The 20,000-nt window shown below is 38.5% G+C and overlaps 1 protein-coding gene across 3 annotated transcripts in view; it reads right to left on the reverse strand.

The window, feature by feature from the left end:
* The window catches only part of dcc (DCC netrin 1 receptor), a 174,292-nt gene that overhangs the window by 86,515 nt on the left and 67,777 nt on the right, over nt 1-20,000 (reverse strand). For all 3 annotated transcript variants that reach the window (XM_039661560.2, XM_039661562.2, XM_039661561.2), the window contains exons 3-5: nt 12,614-12,901; nt 8,067-8,217; nt 7,255-7,391 (exon numbers count right to left, since the gene is read on the reverse strand). In XM_039661560.2, the coding sequence (XP_039517494.2) occupies nt 7,255-7,391; nt 8,067-8,217; nt 12,614-12,901 (576 nt within the window). The remainder of the gene's footprint in view (nt 1-7,254; nt 7,392-8,066; nt 8,218-12,613; nt 12,902-20,000) is intronic.

The following is a 20,000-nucleotide window of genomic DNA, read 5'->3' on the forward strand; positions in this document are numbered from 1 at the left end:
ACTTTTATATATTACTTCATCAATGTAACACTTTTATATATTACTTCATCAGTGTAACACTTTTATATATTACTCCATCAGTGTAACACTTTTATATATTACTCCATCAGTGTAACACTTTTATATATTACTTCATCAGTGTAACACTTTATATATTACTTCATCAGTGTAACACTTTATATATTACTTCATCAGTGTAACACTTTTATATATTACTCCATCAGTGTAACACTTTTATATATTACTCCATCAGTGTAACACTTTTATATATTACTTCATCAGTGTAACACTTTTATATATTACTTCATCAGTGTAACACTTTTATATATTACTCCATCAGTGTAACACTTTTATATATTACTTCATCAGTGTAACACTTTTATATATTACTTCATCAGTGTAACACTTTATATATTACTTCATCAGTGTAACACTTTATATATTACTTCATCAGTGTAACACTTTTATATATTACTCCATCAGTGTAACACTTTTATATATTACTCCATCAGTGTAACACTTTTATATATTACTTCATCAGTGTAACACTTTTATATATTACTTCATCAGTGTAACACTTTTATATATTACTCCATCAGTGTAACACTTTTATATATTACTTCATCAGTGTAACACTTTTATATATTACTTCATCAGTGTAACACTTTTATATATTACTTCATCAGTGTAACACTTTTATATATTACTCCATCAGTGTAACACTTTTATATATTACTTCATCAGTGTAACACTTTTATATATTACTTCATCAGTGTAACACTTTTATATATTACTCCATCAGTGTAACACTTTTATATATTACTTCATCAGTGTAACACTTTTATATATTACTCCATCAGTGTAACACTTTTATATATTACTTCATCAGTGTAACACTTTTATATATTACTTCATCAGTGTAACACTTTTATATATTACTTCATCAGTGTAACACTTTTATATATTACTCCATCAGTGTAACACTTTTATATATTACTTCATCAGTGTAACACTTTTATATATTACTTCATCAGTGTAACACTTTATATATTACTTCATCAGTGTAACACTTTATATATTACTTCATCAGTGTAACACTTTTATATATTACTTCATCAGTGTAACACTTTTATATATTACTCCATCAGTGTAACACTTTTATATATTACTTCATCAGTGTAACACTTTTATATATTACTTCATCAGTGTAACACTTTTATATATTACTCCATCAGTGTAACACTTTTATATATTACTTCATCAGTGTAACACTTTTATATATTACTTCATCAGTGTAACACTTTTATATATTACTCCATCAGTGTAACACTTTTATATATTACTTCATCAGTGTAACACTTTTATATATTACTTCATCAGTGTAACACTTTTATATATTACTCCATCAGTGTAACACTTTTATATATTACTTCATCAGTGTAACACTTTTATATATTACTCCATCAGTGTAACACTTTTATATATTACTTCATCAGTGTAACACTTTTATATATTACTTCATCAGTGTAACACTTTTATATATTACTTCATCAATGTAACACTTTTATATATTACTTCATCAGTGTAACACTTTTATATATTACTTCATCAGTGTAACACTTTTATATATTACTCCATCAGTGTAACACTTTTATATATTACTCCATCAGTGTAACACTTTTATATATTACTTCATCAGTGTAACACTTTTATATATTACTCCATCAGTGTAACACTTTTATATATTACTTCATCAGTGTAACACTTTTATATATTACTTCATCAGTGTAACACTTTTATATATTACTCCATCAGTGTAACACTTTTATATATTACTTCATCAGTGTAACACTTTTATATATTACTTCATCAGTGTATCACTTTTAAATGCTTTTATTGATGTCATTTTTATATATACTGTATCTGTATCAATACAACAGTTTATCTACTTTTATCAATTTAACATTTAAACTCATATCAATTTAAAACTTTTTATACACTTTTGCTAATGTAACTTTTATATACTTTTATAGAATGTTGCCAATTATTTCCGTTTCAATCAATCAATCAATGAACACAATCACTGAAACCCCCAGAGCTGATCTCTGAACAGTCAGACTGGAGGATCAGAGATAACTGTTGAACAGAGTTTGTGTTTAGCAGCATCCAATCAGAACACAGAATCTGATGCATCTGCTTCACAAAATGAACAAAACATCTACAAAAACACCAAAGCTGTGAAGTCTGACATAATCACGCTGAATATAAACAGAGCAGATTTACATGGACGGGAAAATAAAAACAAGAACAAAAAGCTCATTTCAAAGCGCTAACGATCAAATGCAGAATCTCACAAAGGAAAATGAAACTCATGGAAATAAAAAAAAAACAAGAGTTTCTTCGCAAAAGGTTCAATAGTCAAAGTTTCTTCAGAATCCCTTTAATCCCACACACACTCGCTCAACAACACATGAATATTAACGTGAACTGCACCAGCGATGGACCCGCTCAGATCAACAGATGTTAGAGCTCTTATGAACAGATTATGATGAATATCGCTCCACTGCACGTCTAGTTGACTATCTGACAGGATAAAAGATGCCTTTTTAATCACAAGACGCCCAAAAGCTGATGACTTTTTAAGTCTGGGATAAAATGTGTTCCGCCAACAGCAGATTCAATCATCTGACGAGAGGAGGCCGTGGCTTCAATTATACACACACCTCTGGCAATCACAGAGCTGCTTTCTTACTTAGTCTTGTTTCCAATTCTCAAATCAAGATGTTTTTAGTAAAGTAGTAAAAGATATTATGTCTTGTTTTCTGGGGAAATAATTCAAAATCAAGTGAGTTGTTGCATATAAAAAGCTGCCAATGGGGTCAGATCAGGGCCGGCGCTCCGCACACGCACATCACGCACTGCGCGTAGGGCACCAAGTGCTTGGGGGGGCACCAAAAAATCTGGGTGGTGAAAAATCATCACAATAGGCTACTAGTATAAATAACAAATACAATATGTCTAAAGCATGTTAATATACAAAAGCAATACAAAAGTAATATAGGCCTAGACCAAATTAGTGGAGAAAAAGGTGAATCTCCTGTGCCACTCTCCCTCTGGTGCCCCCCCTTCCCCACCTCGCAGTGGTCTGTTCCTCAATCAGTGTCAAATTTGGCAGACACCTGATCGACATCAGACATGGTCTCTAAAGAGTCGGGGGCGGAAAAAAGGAAAAAGAAGAGACAGTGGGATGATACTTGTTTGCAGGTAAGACAATGTTTTAAATAAAAGTGTTAGTTTTGTAGGCACCCTTGCTTCGTGTATGCATGTCCAGAGGGGCGTCGCTAGTTGTGCAAATGATCCAGGGCTTTGCCCTGCATGTAGAATTTTTTATTTTAACGGGGGTCCGGGGGTTTCTCCCTGGGTTTTTTTTTTTTTTACTTGGGCTGTTTAAGATGCAGTTAGTTTGTTTGAGAAGAAAAGGAAGATCGCTTAGATATGTTTTTTCGTTGTTGTTCTATCGGATAATGCGGTCAAAGGCCCAAGGGCGACATCTATTGGTGAAACTGCAATTTAAAAAAAAAACACAATCTCACTGTTTGTATATTTTTTATATGGAGTTGTCAAATTATTAGGGCTGGGAAAAGCGTAATCACATCCAAAATAAAAGTTTCTACATGAGTACTGTGTATAATTATTTTGTATATATAATATACACACATATATATATTTAAGAAATATTTGCATGTATATACTGTATATATTAATAGATAATTTATATTATATATATATATATAAATTAAAATATTTTATATATAAATAACAAATATTTCTTAAATACATATACAAAATAATTATACACAGTACACACACATAGGCCTATATCATTAATGTAGACACAAACTTTTATTTTGGATGCGATTAATCGCGATTCATCTTTTCCCAGCCCTACAAATTATGTACAGAATTATTATACTGTGCCTCATCAGACCTCTTTTAAAGGTAGAATAGAGTTGTGAATTTTAAATGTTCCAGTGACACATAGGCCTATATTATATAAAAGACTAATGTGTGCAATATTTTTGTATACGATGGTTATTGATTTAGTACAATCCGTGAATATTTTGTCTTGTATTTCTGAATGCAGGGTCAATGCTAAAATACATGCAAGGAGCAACTCAAGGCCAGGAGGAAGAACCATCAACCAGCTGTTGTAGCCAGTTCCAAAAATGTGTTTTTAGTAATTGTGGTGGTTTTTGGTATTTATAATTTTAACCTTTTTATTATTTATTTCTTTGCATATTTGGTGCCATTGTTAATGTAAATGTATTTATTTGCAGCAGTTATTTTGGAAGTAAAGAGAACCTAACTAAGAAATTCTGAATGGTTGTTATTCCTTGGGTGAGTGGGTGGTGGGGGTGGGGGTGGGGTGTTAAGGGGGCACCACCAAGCATTTGTGCTTAGGGCACCCAAATGGCTAGCGCCGGCCCTGGGTCAGATACACCAATATTAGGCATGTTCCTGAGGGACGCGAGCCGTCTGAAGCCGGAGCCGGACGGAGAACGACTGTCCTCTGGGACCATCAGCCGAATGTTGAGTGAATCTGAAGGGCGTTCATGCAAAATGCTTCACTTAAAAAGCCTCTTTAAACCCCCAGTGCGAGTCCATCTCCACAGGAGCGGCGGCGCTTCATGAGGAAGGGAAACACTCCGACTGCACAAGAGTTGTGTATTCATGAACCTGATCAACTCTATCCATCACTAAACACTCTCGAGTCACGTTTGCTCACACCAAACAATATATCACAACACAGACACACAGTTCACCCAAAATGAAAACTATTGTGAGAAAAAAATTCAAGTTTTCAGAGTTTTCGTGTCAGTACTACATTAAACTACTATAAATAATGTTGAATATGATGTATAATCAGTTTTGGGGAGTAGTTAACTACAAGTAGCGACGCTACTAACTTAACCCTTGTGCATCAATTTAAAAAAGTTACACATAGGTAAAAAGAGGACAAAAATGTCCATGTCATAAAAACTGTCATAAAAACGTGACGCTTTGGAGCACAGACTTAAGTTTGGTATAATTTTAAAGAAGACCCTTTGCAGATTATTGCTGAAGTAAAATAATAATAATAAGTAAATCCAAAAAAAGTTATATAGGTATAAGTTTATGAAAATTATTTATAAAAAATATTTTATATAAAATATATATTTTTTTTAAATCAGGTTGAACTCAAAACTACAATAAAATCAAAGCCATAAATCTAAATAGGTTGCGTTCCAAATTTGAGGATGATATCTCAAAAAATGAGCTTTGGGTAACAGTTTGTTTGGGCGTAGTAACATATTTTTCCCATTGGGTGGCAGCAAAACCCCACTGGAGCTCACAGTGATTGGATTTGAATTTGCAGTTTTTCTCTCTCAGTATTATAAACACACACATTTATAACACACATACTAACCACACTCTGACATCCATACCAACACACCCACACAAATATTGTTGCATAATTTATCCCGTTGGCTCTATAATATGCCGAACCAGAAAACAGGAATAAAGCGATATTTGTTTTATTGGCTAAACTTAAAAAAAAATGGCGACATCTGATAAAAAATAGTAAAAAATAAAATTTTGAAGCCTTGCCATCAGAATGAAAGCCTCTTAACAAAGATTGCATAATTTTATAGTTAACTGAACCGGGGATTAAAAATGGCAGTTTTAATGGGTTTCAATGGGGACATTTTTGTCCAAAAGGCGCTGAGAGGGAGTGTTTTTTTGTACCTAATGCAAAAAATATTTTTTTAAGAAAATGACGGTGAAATAGTAAAATTCCAATAAAAATACACACCTGTGCCAAGTTTTTTGCAGTTAGCTTTAACACAGGCAAAGTGATCAAAAAAACTAAACTGAAAAAAGACAAAAATGTCCATAAGGATGCACAAGGGTAAACTACATTTTTCAGTAGCTTGGCAGTAGCTCAGTTGCTTTTTAAACAGTGTAGCTTCTCCAGTAGCTAACTACTTTTTGCAGCAAGTAGCGGTGTAGCTCGAGCGGTGTTTGTCCCTGCGCGAATCAGCCCGATGCTAGGATATTCTTCATCTTGTTAGATTACAAACTCATTTTTTGCCATTACCGCCACCTGTTGTTTAATCACGCGTCTTGCGGCTAACGGTTCCCTGACGTACAGAAGTGTGTTGACAGTGACACACCCATATTATGATTATCCATGACGGAGCAAGACGTGACGGCAGATTTGGATGATGGAGAAACAACTAACGTTAATTACCCATGGCCTTATTTATCCAAGTTCAATCGGTATTTTTGAGAAAATGTTCTACATGCAATTTACGTTGGATGTATATTTTTTTCCTTGCAATGTTGTAGGCTATTTGTTTCACTTTTGACAAACATTCTGAGATATTTGGGTGTTGTGTGTAATAAAACAATACTTTTTGAAATCATTAATTTTATTGCATTGTTTTAAACACTAGTGTTTAAAACAATGCAATAAAATTGTGATTTCAAAAACTATCGTTGTCCCTTTCTGTCCTTAGACACTTATTCAGTTATTAATAATATACATTGTTCAAAAAAGCAAAAGTAGTTTCAATGTAGCTAGCTACTTTTTGATCGTAACTTGTAGTGAATCTAACTACTTTTCCAAAAGGGCAGCTTGACTGTAGTTTAACTACTTTAAATTACGAGTAGTTTGTAGCTTGTCAAACTACAGTTTCAGAGTAGCTTCCCCGACACTGTGTATAATAATGCAATGGGGAATATTAATGTCAAATGTCTGATGTTACCAGTAAAGAGAGGCAGACATTATTTTATATATCTCTAGTCAGAGACGGCACAAGCGTATTCGTCTGAAATAACTCAAGTGTTTTCATCTTCAGAATCATCAATATTGTTATTCTGGCGTGTCTATCGTCCAAAAAGTCCAAAAGCCTGTTCATTTACACACACACGATATAAAACTGAGCATTTTAATCAACAGTGCGTGTGTTGTTGTGTGAAGTATCTCAGTGATATCGTATGGAGAGTTCAGTGTCGAGAGGATATCGCTACTCTAAACCGAGCGAGCTCTGTCCGCGGATATAGAGGAATAACTCAGCTAATCATCAAACCAGGGGTGTGTGATGCAGTGTGTGTGTGTTATGAGATGTAACTCTATATGCAGTCAGGGGTGTGTGAGATATAACTCTAAATAAAGGCAGTGTTGTGCGGAGTGTGTGTGTGTGCGCTCACCGAGCACGGCGAGCTCGCAGGACGCAGAGATGTTCTGGTGTGTGTTCTGAGCGACGCAGGTGTAGAGTCCCGAATCGTCGTCCGTCACGCTGGTGATCAGGAGGTTGCTGCCGCTCAACAGAGAGTATTTCTTTGATCTGAGAGAGAGTCACACACACACACACACACACACACACACACACACATCAGTCTGAGAGAGAATGAGAACGCAAACTGAAGCGAGTCACTCTGATCTCCTCTCCATCGAAACTTTAAAAGTTTATTAATGTAGAGACCAGCTGCCAAAATTTAAGTCTATTCAGTTAGAAATCAACATTTTATTTTAATATTCATCAAGTATACATTAAAGACAGGAGAGACATTTATAATCTCACAAAAGATTCTGTGTCAAATAAATGCTGTTCTCTTGAACTTTCATTTCATCAGAGAATCCTGAGAAATAAAACGAATGACGGTTTCAGACGGATCACCGATGATAATCATAACTGTGTGTTGATCATCAGATCCTCATATTAGAGTGATTTCTGGAGGGTCATGTGACTCTGAAGACTGGAGTAATGATGATAAACTCAGCTTTAATGGATATTCACACAGAGAACAGATGATTTACACTGTTTGTATGAACACAACACAATTTGTAGTATTTTTGACCACATAAATAAATACATAGAAAACAGCTATTTTACATTTTAATAATATTTCACTTTTTTGTTTTGTTTATCAAATAAACAGCCATGGCAAGAGTAAATATAAAGTATTTTATCTGCAATTTGTGTGTGTGTGTGTGTGTGTGTGTGTGTGTGTGTGCTCACCTGCTCTGGACGAGCTCAGTTCCTCTCATCCAGTGGAAGGTCGGGTTGGGGAACCCGGAGGCGGAACACTCCAGAACCGCGTCTGTTCCCTGAAGAGCCAAAACCTTCTGCGGCCTCTGGAGGAACACCAGCCCTCTCGCCACTCCAGGCTCTGCTCCACACACACACACACACACACACACACACACACACTGATTGTTTACTCTGGCTGTGGTCAGGAAGCCTCATATGAATGTATTCTGATATGAAATATGATGTTTTCCTCTGGATCCTGATTTAGGAACGTTTGGATATTGGTGCTGGAAAAGACAGTAGCGGTGCGCGTCCACTACAGCGGCTAACGTCTCTGTTGCGAGTGTGTGTAATCTGATTATTTTTTCACCACACAGACAATATAGACCTTATTCAGAGCAGCGCCATGACAGGTATGAAAGTGAGGCTGTGAGGGATAGACATCCGCTGTAAAAGCTGAATAAAGCTCCTAGATTACTGACAATTTTCCACAGCTTACATTGTCGGGAGTTTTTTGTCAACTGAAATTTCTTGGAAAGATATCATGAGTAGAAAAGTCCAAAAACACAGTACAGCCCATTGAAGAGATGCAAGTCTATCCCTCACAGCCTCGCGTTCATTCTCATTAAAAATCAAAGATGGCGCTGCCGTGAATAAGGCGTAAAATCATCAGAGAGACGCGATTACGTTTGGAAATAGACGAGCTTTGTTTCCAAACGCCACAAGCACAGATATCCGGTCAATTTGATCAACTTTTGTAAACCTCGCCAGTAAATCACAATGAACACATCCAAACACACACACACACTTTCTCTGGTCGAGTCTCTGCAGTCTGTGACCTCTGAACTCTCAGGATAAAGCTGCTGGCATCGAGCACAGTTCTCCTGTACGCCTGCAGGAGCGTTTCCCAGAATGCCTTGTTTCGGTCCGTCTAGGCCGTTAGAGACAGAAAACACACCAGTCCGTTCAGGCCGGAGGGGATTCACTCTTTCTCTCAGTTTCCCATCCAACACACACACACACACACACACACACACCTGAGAGCGATCAATCCCATCAGAGGCCTTGTCCACACTAATACACATGTTTTCTCTGTTTTGTCCTTCAGTCGACACACAGACGTTGTGTTTATTATTGAACATCAGAGCTTTCTGAAAACGCTCTGAAAACGGTGTTTTCATGTTGTAGTGTGGACTGAGAAATTGAAAACCAATGACATCAGTTTAGTCATGTGACATGTTTATCCTGTTCTGTGCGATTTACTTTCAGATGCCACAGTCCTGCTGAGATGACAGAACTGACTGCGGTAAAACACGAAGGCCACCGTATCCATTGAGATGTCCAAACTAACCCTGTGCTGAGTGACATTCAGGAGAGATAAAGCTGGAGTTTGTCTCATTACACCAAATGTGCCGTTGCTATGATCATGTCAGCAGGGTTCAGCTCAATCTGACAGCACAAATCACATTTACTCTCAACGCAAGAAATGCAGTTTGTGCAATAACAAGCGTTTTCATGCACGTGTTTCAAGCAAAATAAATAAATAAATCAATCAATCAGGAGCGACTGCATTTCTCCTGATTTCCAGTCTTGCTTAAGGAGAGCATTAGTAGAAAATAAAGGAGGCTGGGATCATTAGCAGGACGCTGATGAGGTCACTGACTCTAACACGACTAACGAGTCATTGATTCTCCTACATTGATCAACGCATAATGTCAGAGCTGCAGAAATCATTCACGGAAAATGACTGATATTTATGAGATGAGCTTCTGCAACACTTTCACTTGTCATCCACCGGATGAAACACGATTTGTTCAAATATACGCTGTAAAACACTATGCTTTGGGACGTCTGCCTTTACGTGCACATGACCTGTAATGACATCCCACTCCTGATCCGTAGGGTTTAATATGGAGTTGCTCCACCCTTTGCTGCTACAGCAGCTCCAACTCTTCTGGGAAGGCTTTCCACAAAGTCTAGGAGTGTGTTTATGGGAATATTTGCGCATTAGTGCGGTTCGGCACTGGTGTTGGACGCAGTGGGATTTGTCAGGTGGGGGAACCCTCAAATGTTGTGTAGGTGCAACAGAGAAAAATGACTCACCGTGGGACAACATATTGAGCAATACTTTTTGGGTGTCGCTGTGGCACCAAGTAGCCTGTCACTTATTTACTTGATATTTTAATGGTTTAATTTGGCCCATCTACACTGATTTAATGACAATACTATGTTAAAATTGCTTAACACTGGGACAAAAAGTGGGGTTCGGGGCCTCCCCTGAGAAAATTTTGATTTCTCTGACCAAATCATGTGCAATTTAAGACTTTTGAAGGCCAAAAAAAGAGGATAATAAATAGCTTTAAAACCATGTCAGTGGGCATTGGATTATTTTGTCAATATCCTACATCTTTCTTTTTCTCAGTCTCCTTATCCTGCCCTATTTCCCCCCCTCCTAAACTCCTAAACCCCTGAACTTTGACTGATAGTCTTTCATTTTCGTCTGTGTCAGTGAAGTAAATAGGCTTAACTGATAATTATATGTTTTATGAATCATTATCTTAAACAAGTTAATTTACTCAAGGCCACCAGGTCAGTACTGCCACCTTCTATCAGTGGTGGAGAAAGTACTGAATCTCAGTACTGAAGTAAAAGTACAAATAACCAGATAAATATTTACTTTAGTAAAAGTAGAAGTAACACAATGACAACCATACTTAAGTAAAAAGTAAAAAGTACCTGATTTTAAATGTACTTTAAGTATTAAAAGCAAAAGTACTTGCATAATTTATTTTCTTAATGTCTATTTTCTAATGATTAATAAAACATTTAATTCTAACTCATTCAACCTAATACTCCTATAATGATGTTCAATAATGATGGAAAAAAAAATGTTGTCACCATTTCTGAAACAAGCTTGCAATTAGACAATATACACATCATGCTTATCCTTACTATATGTTAATAACTATGGCAGTAAACGCGATTCATTTATGGTGTAATTCTGAACCTCTTGGCTTGCCATAATCCTAACCAAACGTATATTACACACGCTGCGTTTCCTATGCGCGTAAAAACTAATTTTTGCATGTAAATTGCACTATAAAAGTCACTGCGTGCGAGACGCGTTTAGTGTGACCGGGTTGATGTATCTATGGCAACCAAATGTCACTGGTGAGACAAACGTGCAACGAACGGACGGTCAGATTACGTTTTGGCCGGGGAAACACTGATCAGAAAATGTAACGAAAATGTAACAGAAGTTGTAGAAATGTAGTGGAGTAGAAAGTAGAATAATTGCTGCAAAATGTAACGAAGTAAAAGTAAAAAGTATGCACTATTTATTCTACTTAAGTAAAGATACGTGAAAAATGTACTTAAGTAAAGTAACAAAGTATTTGTACTTCGTTAAATTCCACCACTGCCTTCTACAAGCTTTGGAATTTAAAAAAGTAATTTTAAATAACACAAATTATAAGCTACGTTTAACGCAGTTGGTGGAATTGGCAGACGTTCCCTCATCATGCGCTGTGCAAACGCGTCAAAGCTTTCTCAGGTATAAATATGCAGCATTAAATGCACGCAAGTGATTTTTGAATATTAATGAACGAATATTAATGTCGATATAATGGTTTGTTAAAACTAATCCTGCTATTGACCTCTTTGTAAGACTCTAGAACAGCGGCTATAGGGAAAACAAATGTCAGGCGAAATATTTCGGACCTAAAACTAACTTTATCGCGCTCAACCACCGCGAGTGCATTTGTAAAGCCTTGTGTGTATATACTCGACGCGTCCGCACGAGCGCGAGGATCCACGCGCACAAACAGACGAGGCGTTTATAGTTTATATAGTTATACTTTATGCGTTTATACTTTATATAGTTTATACTTTATGTGTTTAGCGCTCGCGTTCAGTGGGGAGCAAGGGAAGTTGGTCCATATCGGGAGAAGCAAGATTCGTTGAGATTAATTAATCTATTTATTTATTAATTTATCTGAGTTGCCGGACAGCAGTTCGGGACCGTTCCGGCCCACTTTAACCCCTGGTTGGACGAGAAGCTCTCGGTCTCCGCCTTAACTCATCTCAAAGCTGTTTGCAGCATCTCCACACGCTTGACCCCTCTGCTTCTCATGCTTGACCCCTCTGCACCTCACGCTTGACCCCTCTGCACCTCATGCTTGACCCCTCTGCACCTCACGCTTGACCCCTCTGCACCTCACGCTTGACCCCTCTGCATCCCAGGCTTGACCCCTCTGCACCTCATGCTTGACCCCTCTGCACCTCACGCTTGACCCCTCTGCACCTCACGCTTGACCCCTCTGCATCCCAGGCTTGACCCCTCTGCTTAGCCATGAAACCAATTCTAAAGACACACCTTGTTCGTCAGCACCTGAACAATTAATACTAGCACTTTCTATTTGATATGTTTTGTTTTGCTGTGTGTCAGTGCTAGTCTAGCTGAGACGTGTGTGCAGCGTCTGATTTTACGGTTCTCCTCGGGTTAAAGTGTCTGCTAATGATCCCGCGAGACTCACCCGGTAGGACTCTGAGGTCGGCGTCTGTGCCGGTGCGGGAGCTTCCCGGGTTCTCCGCCAGGCATCGGTATGTGGCCGAGTCGGGCGGCTGAACCCTGCTGACCTGCAGCGACCCCGAGGGCAGGATGACCACTCTGCTCTCGGGGTCAAAGGTCAAGGGCAGGTCCTCCCGGTTCTTCTGCCAGCGCACCACAGGCATGGGCTCCCCGGTGACCTCACAGCGCAGAAGAGCAGTGTCACCCAGGTGCGTGGAGACCGACTCTGTGGGGACGACCACTCGCAGAGGACCTGAGGGAGAACACCACAGACACAAGAAGTGAGTGAGTGAGTGAATGTGTGTATATATGTGAGAGAGTCCCAGATAGCAAACTGACATCGAATCAACGTGGAAATGACGTCTCTCACGACAATCGAAACAACGTTGATCTGACATAGTTTTGCTCATCGAATTAGCGTTGAACCAACGTCAGACGCGTCATTCTTTCAAAACTAACGGAAAATCAACGTTGTTTCAACGTTATGAAAGCAAACCAATTTTCAATTTTCATTTAGCTTTGAAGAATGCCGCGTCTGACGTTGGTTCAACGTTAATTCGATGAGCAAAACTATGTCAGATCAACGTTGTTTTGATGTCGTGAGAGACGCCGTTTCCACATTGACTCAATGTCAGTTTTCTGTCAGGGGTGTGTGTTTGAGTGTGTGAGTGAGCGTGTGTGAATGTGTGTATCTATGTGAGGCTGTGTGTGTTTAAGTGAAGGAGTGAGTGAGCGTGTGTGTATGTGGGTGTGTGTGTGCACAAATTCACTTGCGTTTGCTTCATTCCATTCTGATGTCAAAATAGTTATTGTTACAGTTTTAATTTTATTTTGTTACAATTTGAAGACTTTTTTTAGCAGTAAATAAATAAATAAATACATAATTGACAATGAATTTATTCTGTTTTAGGTCATTTCTTTAGCTCTGTAGCTGGAACTGAACATGAAGCTGGATCATCTTTAGATGTGGACTCAAGTTCAGAAAAGCAGCTTCACAACTGCAATATAATAATAATAATAACAATAATACATTTTATTTGTAATGCACCTTACATTTAGAGCAAATCTCAAAGTGCTACAGTTTAAGATCATAAAAGCATTGGAAAAATAGACATAGTAGTTAAAAGTCAAAGGTTCTGCTAAAAAGAAAAGATTTTTTTATAATATGACGTCAAGTTACCAAAAAACATCATGATCTCAAACATGAACTCATGTGAATATTCAGTAACATTATGGATTTCACTGCACTGACACAATCAGATGAGAACAAAACTCGAACTGAAATATAGGCCACTTCTGAGTAAAAATCATCACACATCTATGTTGCTGTGTTATATAAGCGGTTGAAGTGAGTCTCAGAGGACGGAGATCTTGCTAATAACTTTTGTGACTGTGTGTTTATGTGGTTTGAGCCCCGTATTACACAAACTCACAAGGGAACCACAATTATTTCTCCGCTTTTTGCCAAGAAACTGTGTTTCCGGAGTCCTGCATCTTATCGCAGTGGTTATTGTTAACATCATTCCCTTAACTGCCTCCAATTACACTGTGTGTGTGTGTGTGTGTTAACTGAATAGCCTCAGGCCACACACACACAGCCGTATATAACCTCTGATTATCAACATCAGAACATAAACGAGGTCAAACGAGGGAAAGTGAAACAGATTGAGGCTAATATATAAATATGATTATCACTTACAGTCAAATCGTGAGATCTGAAAACTGAAAGAGACGACTGGAGCGGCATTCAGTCATCATTTACTCACACTCGAGTCTTTCGTACCGTTCACATGTTCGGGGAGAGTGAGATTTTATCTTACTGTATGAGAGAAATTAACATTTTTATTCTCAAGGACGCATTGCATTGATACAAGTGGCAGAAAAGATCTTTATAACATTACAAAAGTTTCTATTTCTGTTCATCAGAGCTTCTACAGTATTCATCAAAAAATCCTGAAATGAAAAATGTATGAAGGTTTCCACATGAATCTGAAGCAGCTCAAGCGTTTTCAACACTGATGATAGTCATAAATGTTTCATATCAGAGTGATTTCTGAAGGATCATGTGACACTGAAGACTGGAGTAATGATGCCGAACATTCAGCTTTGATCAATTCAGGAATGAATAAAACTTTACTGGATATTCACATGGAAAACTGATGATAAACATTGGAAAAAAAATTCACTGTTTTTACTGTGTTTTTGATCAAATAAATATACAAATACAAATATATACTCTCTCGCTCTCACACACACACACACACACACAGAACATCAAAAACTTCTTTTGACTTCCGCAACACAAAAGAGTTTATTAAAACAAAGAAGCAGAAGCCGGGAGAACTGGAGGACTCATAATCTCATACGCATGTTATGAATGTGCTGAATATGAGCGTTTCCTGCGCTGATGAGGGACACGTTGTGGCCTGTGATTACAGAACTTCATTATCTGCTCTCATTAAGAGGGTGTTCATATGCAAATTAATGGAGAGAGCGTTTAAATCTAATTAACAGAGAGAGAGAGAAATGAGGAGTGCGGCAGAGGAATTATTCAGCTCCTGCATTCCCAAAATAGAGGAATATCACAGGAGTGTGTGTGTGTGTGTGTGTGTGTGAGAGAGAGAGATAATGGGTGAGGAAACTCAATCGACTCCTCCAGTCGTCCCTCATGCTGAAGGTGCTGTAAATCATTTCAGTTGTTTTACTCACAGCTTTTCTCTAAAACTCACATCAGGAAAATAAGAGAGTTCTGATCAAACTAAACCTCAATGTTCAGGATGATTGACAGGAAAAGAGTGTTTCTGATTGGCTCCATAAGCACAGGCCAATCCCACTCGACACTCCTGTGCTGCTCAAACACAGAAATGAAAAAATAAATAGCTAAATAATAATAATAAATAAATAATACAAAATGTAAAATTAAATTGTAATGAAAATAATAATAAAAATAATATAAATAAAAATAAAAAAATAAAATTATATATATAAAATAAAAACAGTGAAATTAAAACTAAATGAAAAACTAGATCCTCCTGCTGAATGGAGACAAAATCGTTTAGAGGAAGAGGCCAATGATGAAGGCTTGAAGCAGAGATGGATGACTAAACTGATCTCTTCCTCATTCATTTCACCTGGAATCATTTGTGATGAATTAGACACTACAGATCAATGCAGTGAAAGAGCGAGTGCTTCACTCTTCAGGAACCAAACCAGCACTGACGGATCCTCTCACATCTCTAAACAACACACCAGCGATCCCCACGACACGTGTCCAGCAACACGTCTAACACGCAAAGCGTCACGCGACACGTATTGAGCAACGTCTAACACGCATTACGCGACACATATTCAGCAATGTTTAAGATGCATCATGCGGCACATGTCCAGCAACACGTCTAACACACATCACTAAAGCGTCACATGTTCAGCAACACATCTAACATGCATCACTATAGCGGCACACGACACGTGTTCAGCAACGTCTAACATGCATAAATAAAGTGTCACATGTTCATCAACACGTCTAACACACATCACTAAAGCGTCACGTGTCACGTGTTCAGAAACATGTCTAACACACATCAATAAAATGTCACGCGACACGTGTCCAGCAACACGTCTAACACGCATCAATAAAGTGTCACATGTTCATCAACACGTCTAACACACATCAATAAAGTGTCACATGTTCATCAACACGTCTAACACACATCACTAAAGCGTCACATGTTCAGAAACATGTCTAACATGCATCAATAAAGTGTCACATGTTCAGCAACACATCTAACATGCACCACTATAGCGGCACACGACACGTGTTCAGCAACGTCTAACATGCATAAATAAAGTGTCACATGTTCATCAACACGTCTAACACACATCAATAAAGTGTCACGTGTCACGTGTTCAGAAACATGTCTAACACACATCACTAAAGTGTCACGCGACACGTGTCCAGCAACACGTCTAACACGCATCACTAAAGCGTCACGTGTCACGTGTTCAGAAACATGTCTAACACACATCAATAAAGTGTCACGTGTCACGTGTTCAGAAACATGTCTAACACACATCAATAAAGTGTCACATGTTCATCAACACGTCTAACACACATCAATAAAGTGTCACATGTTCATCAACACGTCTAACACACATCACTAAAGCGTCACATGTTCAGAAACATGTCTAACATGCATCAATAAAGTGTCACATGTTCAGCAACACATCTAACATGCACCACTATAGCGGCACACGACACGTGTTCAGCAACGTCTAACATGCATAAATAAAGTGTCACATGTTCATCAACACGTCTAACACACATCAATAAAGTGTCACGTGTCACGTGTTCAGAAACATGTCTAACACACATCAATAAAATGTCACGCGACACGTGTCCAGCAACACGTCTAACACGCATCACTAAAGCGTCACGTGTTCAGAAACATGTCTAACACGCATCAATAAAGTGTCACATGTTCATCAACACGTCTAACACACATCAATAAAGTGTCACATGTTCATCAACACGTCTAACACACATCAATAAAGTGTCACATGTTCATCAACACGTCTAACAAGCATTACGCAACACGTATTGAGCAACGTCTAACACGCATCACGCGACACACATTCAGCAACGTTTAAGACGCATCACGTGACACGTGTTCAGCAACATGTCTAATGCGCATCACTAAAGCGTCACGTGTTCTGCAACGTCTAACATGCATCACATGACACGGATTAAGCAACGTCTAACACGCATCACGCGACACATATTCAGCAATGTTTAAGACGCATCATGCGACACGTGTCCAGCAACACGTCTAACACACATCACTAAAGCGGCACGTGTTCTGCAACACGTCTAACAAGCATCACGTGACACGTATTTAGCAACGTCTAACACGCATCACACGACACGTGTCCAGCAACACGTCTAACACACATCACTAAAGCGGCACGTGTTCTGCAACACGTCTAACAAGCATCACGTGACACGTATTTAGCAACGTCTAACACGCATCACACGACACGTGTCCAGCAACACGTCTAACACACATCACTAAAGCGTCACGCGTCACGTGTTCAGAAACATGTCTAACACGCATCACTAAAGCGGCACACGACATGTGTTCAGCAACACAGCACGCAACACGTTCAGCAATATCTCTAGCACGCATCACTAAAATTTCAGGCGACACATATTCAGAAACACGTCTAACATGCATTACTGAAGTGTCACGTGTTCAGCAACACGTCTAACACACATCACTAAAGCGTCACGTGTCACGTGTTCAGAAACATGTCTAACACGCATCACTAAAGCGGCACACGACATGTGTTCAGCAACACAGCACGCAACACGTTCAGCTATATCTCTAGCACGCATCACTAAAATTTCAGGCGACACATATTCAGAAACACGTCTGTCACATGTTCAGCAACACGTCTAACTTGCATTACTGAAGTGTCACGTGTTCAGCAACACATCTAACATGCATCACGCGACACGTGTTCAGCAACATGTCTTACACGCATCACTAAAGCATCACATGTTCAGCAACACTTCTAATACGCATCACTAAAGTGTCACACGACATCACTAAACACAAACGTGACATCACAATGTCACAAACACTGAGTCATGGCTAGCGGCACCTCACACACATTCACATTCAGAGCTCATCCGTTCAGCGTTTGATCCGTCTCTGCACTTCAATTACAAGCACAGAATAGCCCAAATATTTAAATATGCAAAAAAAATTTGCATTTCACTTTGAAAAGCGGTTTCAGGGAAATACAGCCGAGGCAATTATCGGCAGGAAGGTCGTGCCGGCGGCACAAAGTCAAACAAACGGCACTCTCCGTATGACTGTTAACAATGATTTCTACATTTATCCGCCGTGATTATGCCAGTATTTTATCCGTCGACACAAAGGCCAAGACCTCGCAGACTAATTAAGATGCAATCTAACGACCCACAATGCTTTGCTCTCGCCGGCCCACCTGCTAACCTGCCCGTCATCTCGGCGTCTCTGCTAATCACAGGGCTTTCCTCTGTTGTCATTGCGCTGCTAATTGGCCGTGTGGACGGGTCGTAATCTGTCAGTCAGTGGTTACGCTCATTAGCGAGCCGCTGTATGCTAACTCATTTAGAAGTCAACAACCCACTGAAGGCAATCAAAGTATCTGTCGATTCAGATGGACGGTGGGCGGTTAAAACTAGACAAATGCCTCTGGAGTTTGTAAAAGTGCTGTTTTAAAGGCTCCTCCAACAGGTTCACATGCGTCAAGGTCAGAAACACTTTCATTTCTTCATAATCTCCACCGCAGCGTCAGCTCTTTCTCTCAGTGTCTCAAACGCCTCCTTCTCTAAGCCCCGCCTCTCTGAGAGATGCTCTGCTCTGATTGGTCAGATGTCCCAGTCTGTGATTGGTCAGAAACCTAACCAAGTTCTGTTATTATCAGAACTGAATCTGACAGTCATAATTATGATGTAAAAAGTCTTGATATATCGTCAAAATTAGCTTTAAGACATAACAAGTTTAAACTGACTCAAAATAGCGACAAAAAGTTGAAATGAGTGAAAATATTGAGTAAAACTGAAAATTTGAGTCATAACTATGATATAAAAAGTCAAAACTAACTTCAAGTCAAAATTATTATAGTCTAAATTCTTCTGACTGAAGACGTAAAAAGTTAAAATGTTGGAACTATGACACTAAGTTATAAGACATAATTATGAATGATATAAAAAGATAAAACTGCTTTAAAAAGCCAGAATTAAGACATAAAATGTTGACTTAATTAGGGTTAGGGTTAGGGTTAGTTTGGCATAAAATTGAATTGAATGATCATATATGTCATTAAAATATCATTTCAACATTCGACTCTTTCATCATAATTATGCCTTATCATATCATAATTATCCATGGCTCTGACTATTTTGACAGATACACACTGACACTGCTCAGTCCGAGCTCAAATGGGGAGGTGTGTAAAGATGTGATTGGACCAGCCGCTGGTCTCCGGGTTTCATGTTTCCTCTAATGCAGAACACCAGCAACAACATCCCATTCCCAGTGCCGCCAGTTAACCAAAACTAAACGCAACGGACCGCCAATGTGCAAGTGTGTACTGGCCCACAAAGCACGTCGTCGGCCCGTTATCCCGATGGCCTGAAAAGCAGTGTTTGGGGGCGGGGCTTATGGGGACTTATTATTGTGCTACTCTTAAAAAAGAGAGAGAGAGAGAGAGAGAGATATGTTCATCACACAAAACTATCATGACTTCAGAAAAATGTCTTTTTAAAAATGAATTATACAACTATAAGTATTTGCAATATTACC

This window comes from Pimephales promelas, chromosome 4 (genome assembly GCF_988280905.1).
Source record: "Pimephales promelas chromosome 4, fPimPro1.hap1.1, whole genome shotgun sequence".
NCBI classification, from domain to species: Eukaryota; Metazoa; Chordata; class Actinopteri; order Cypriniformes; family Leuciscidae; genus Pimephales; species Pimephales promelas.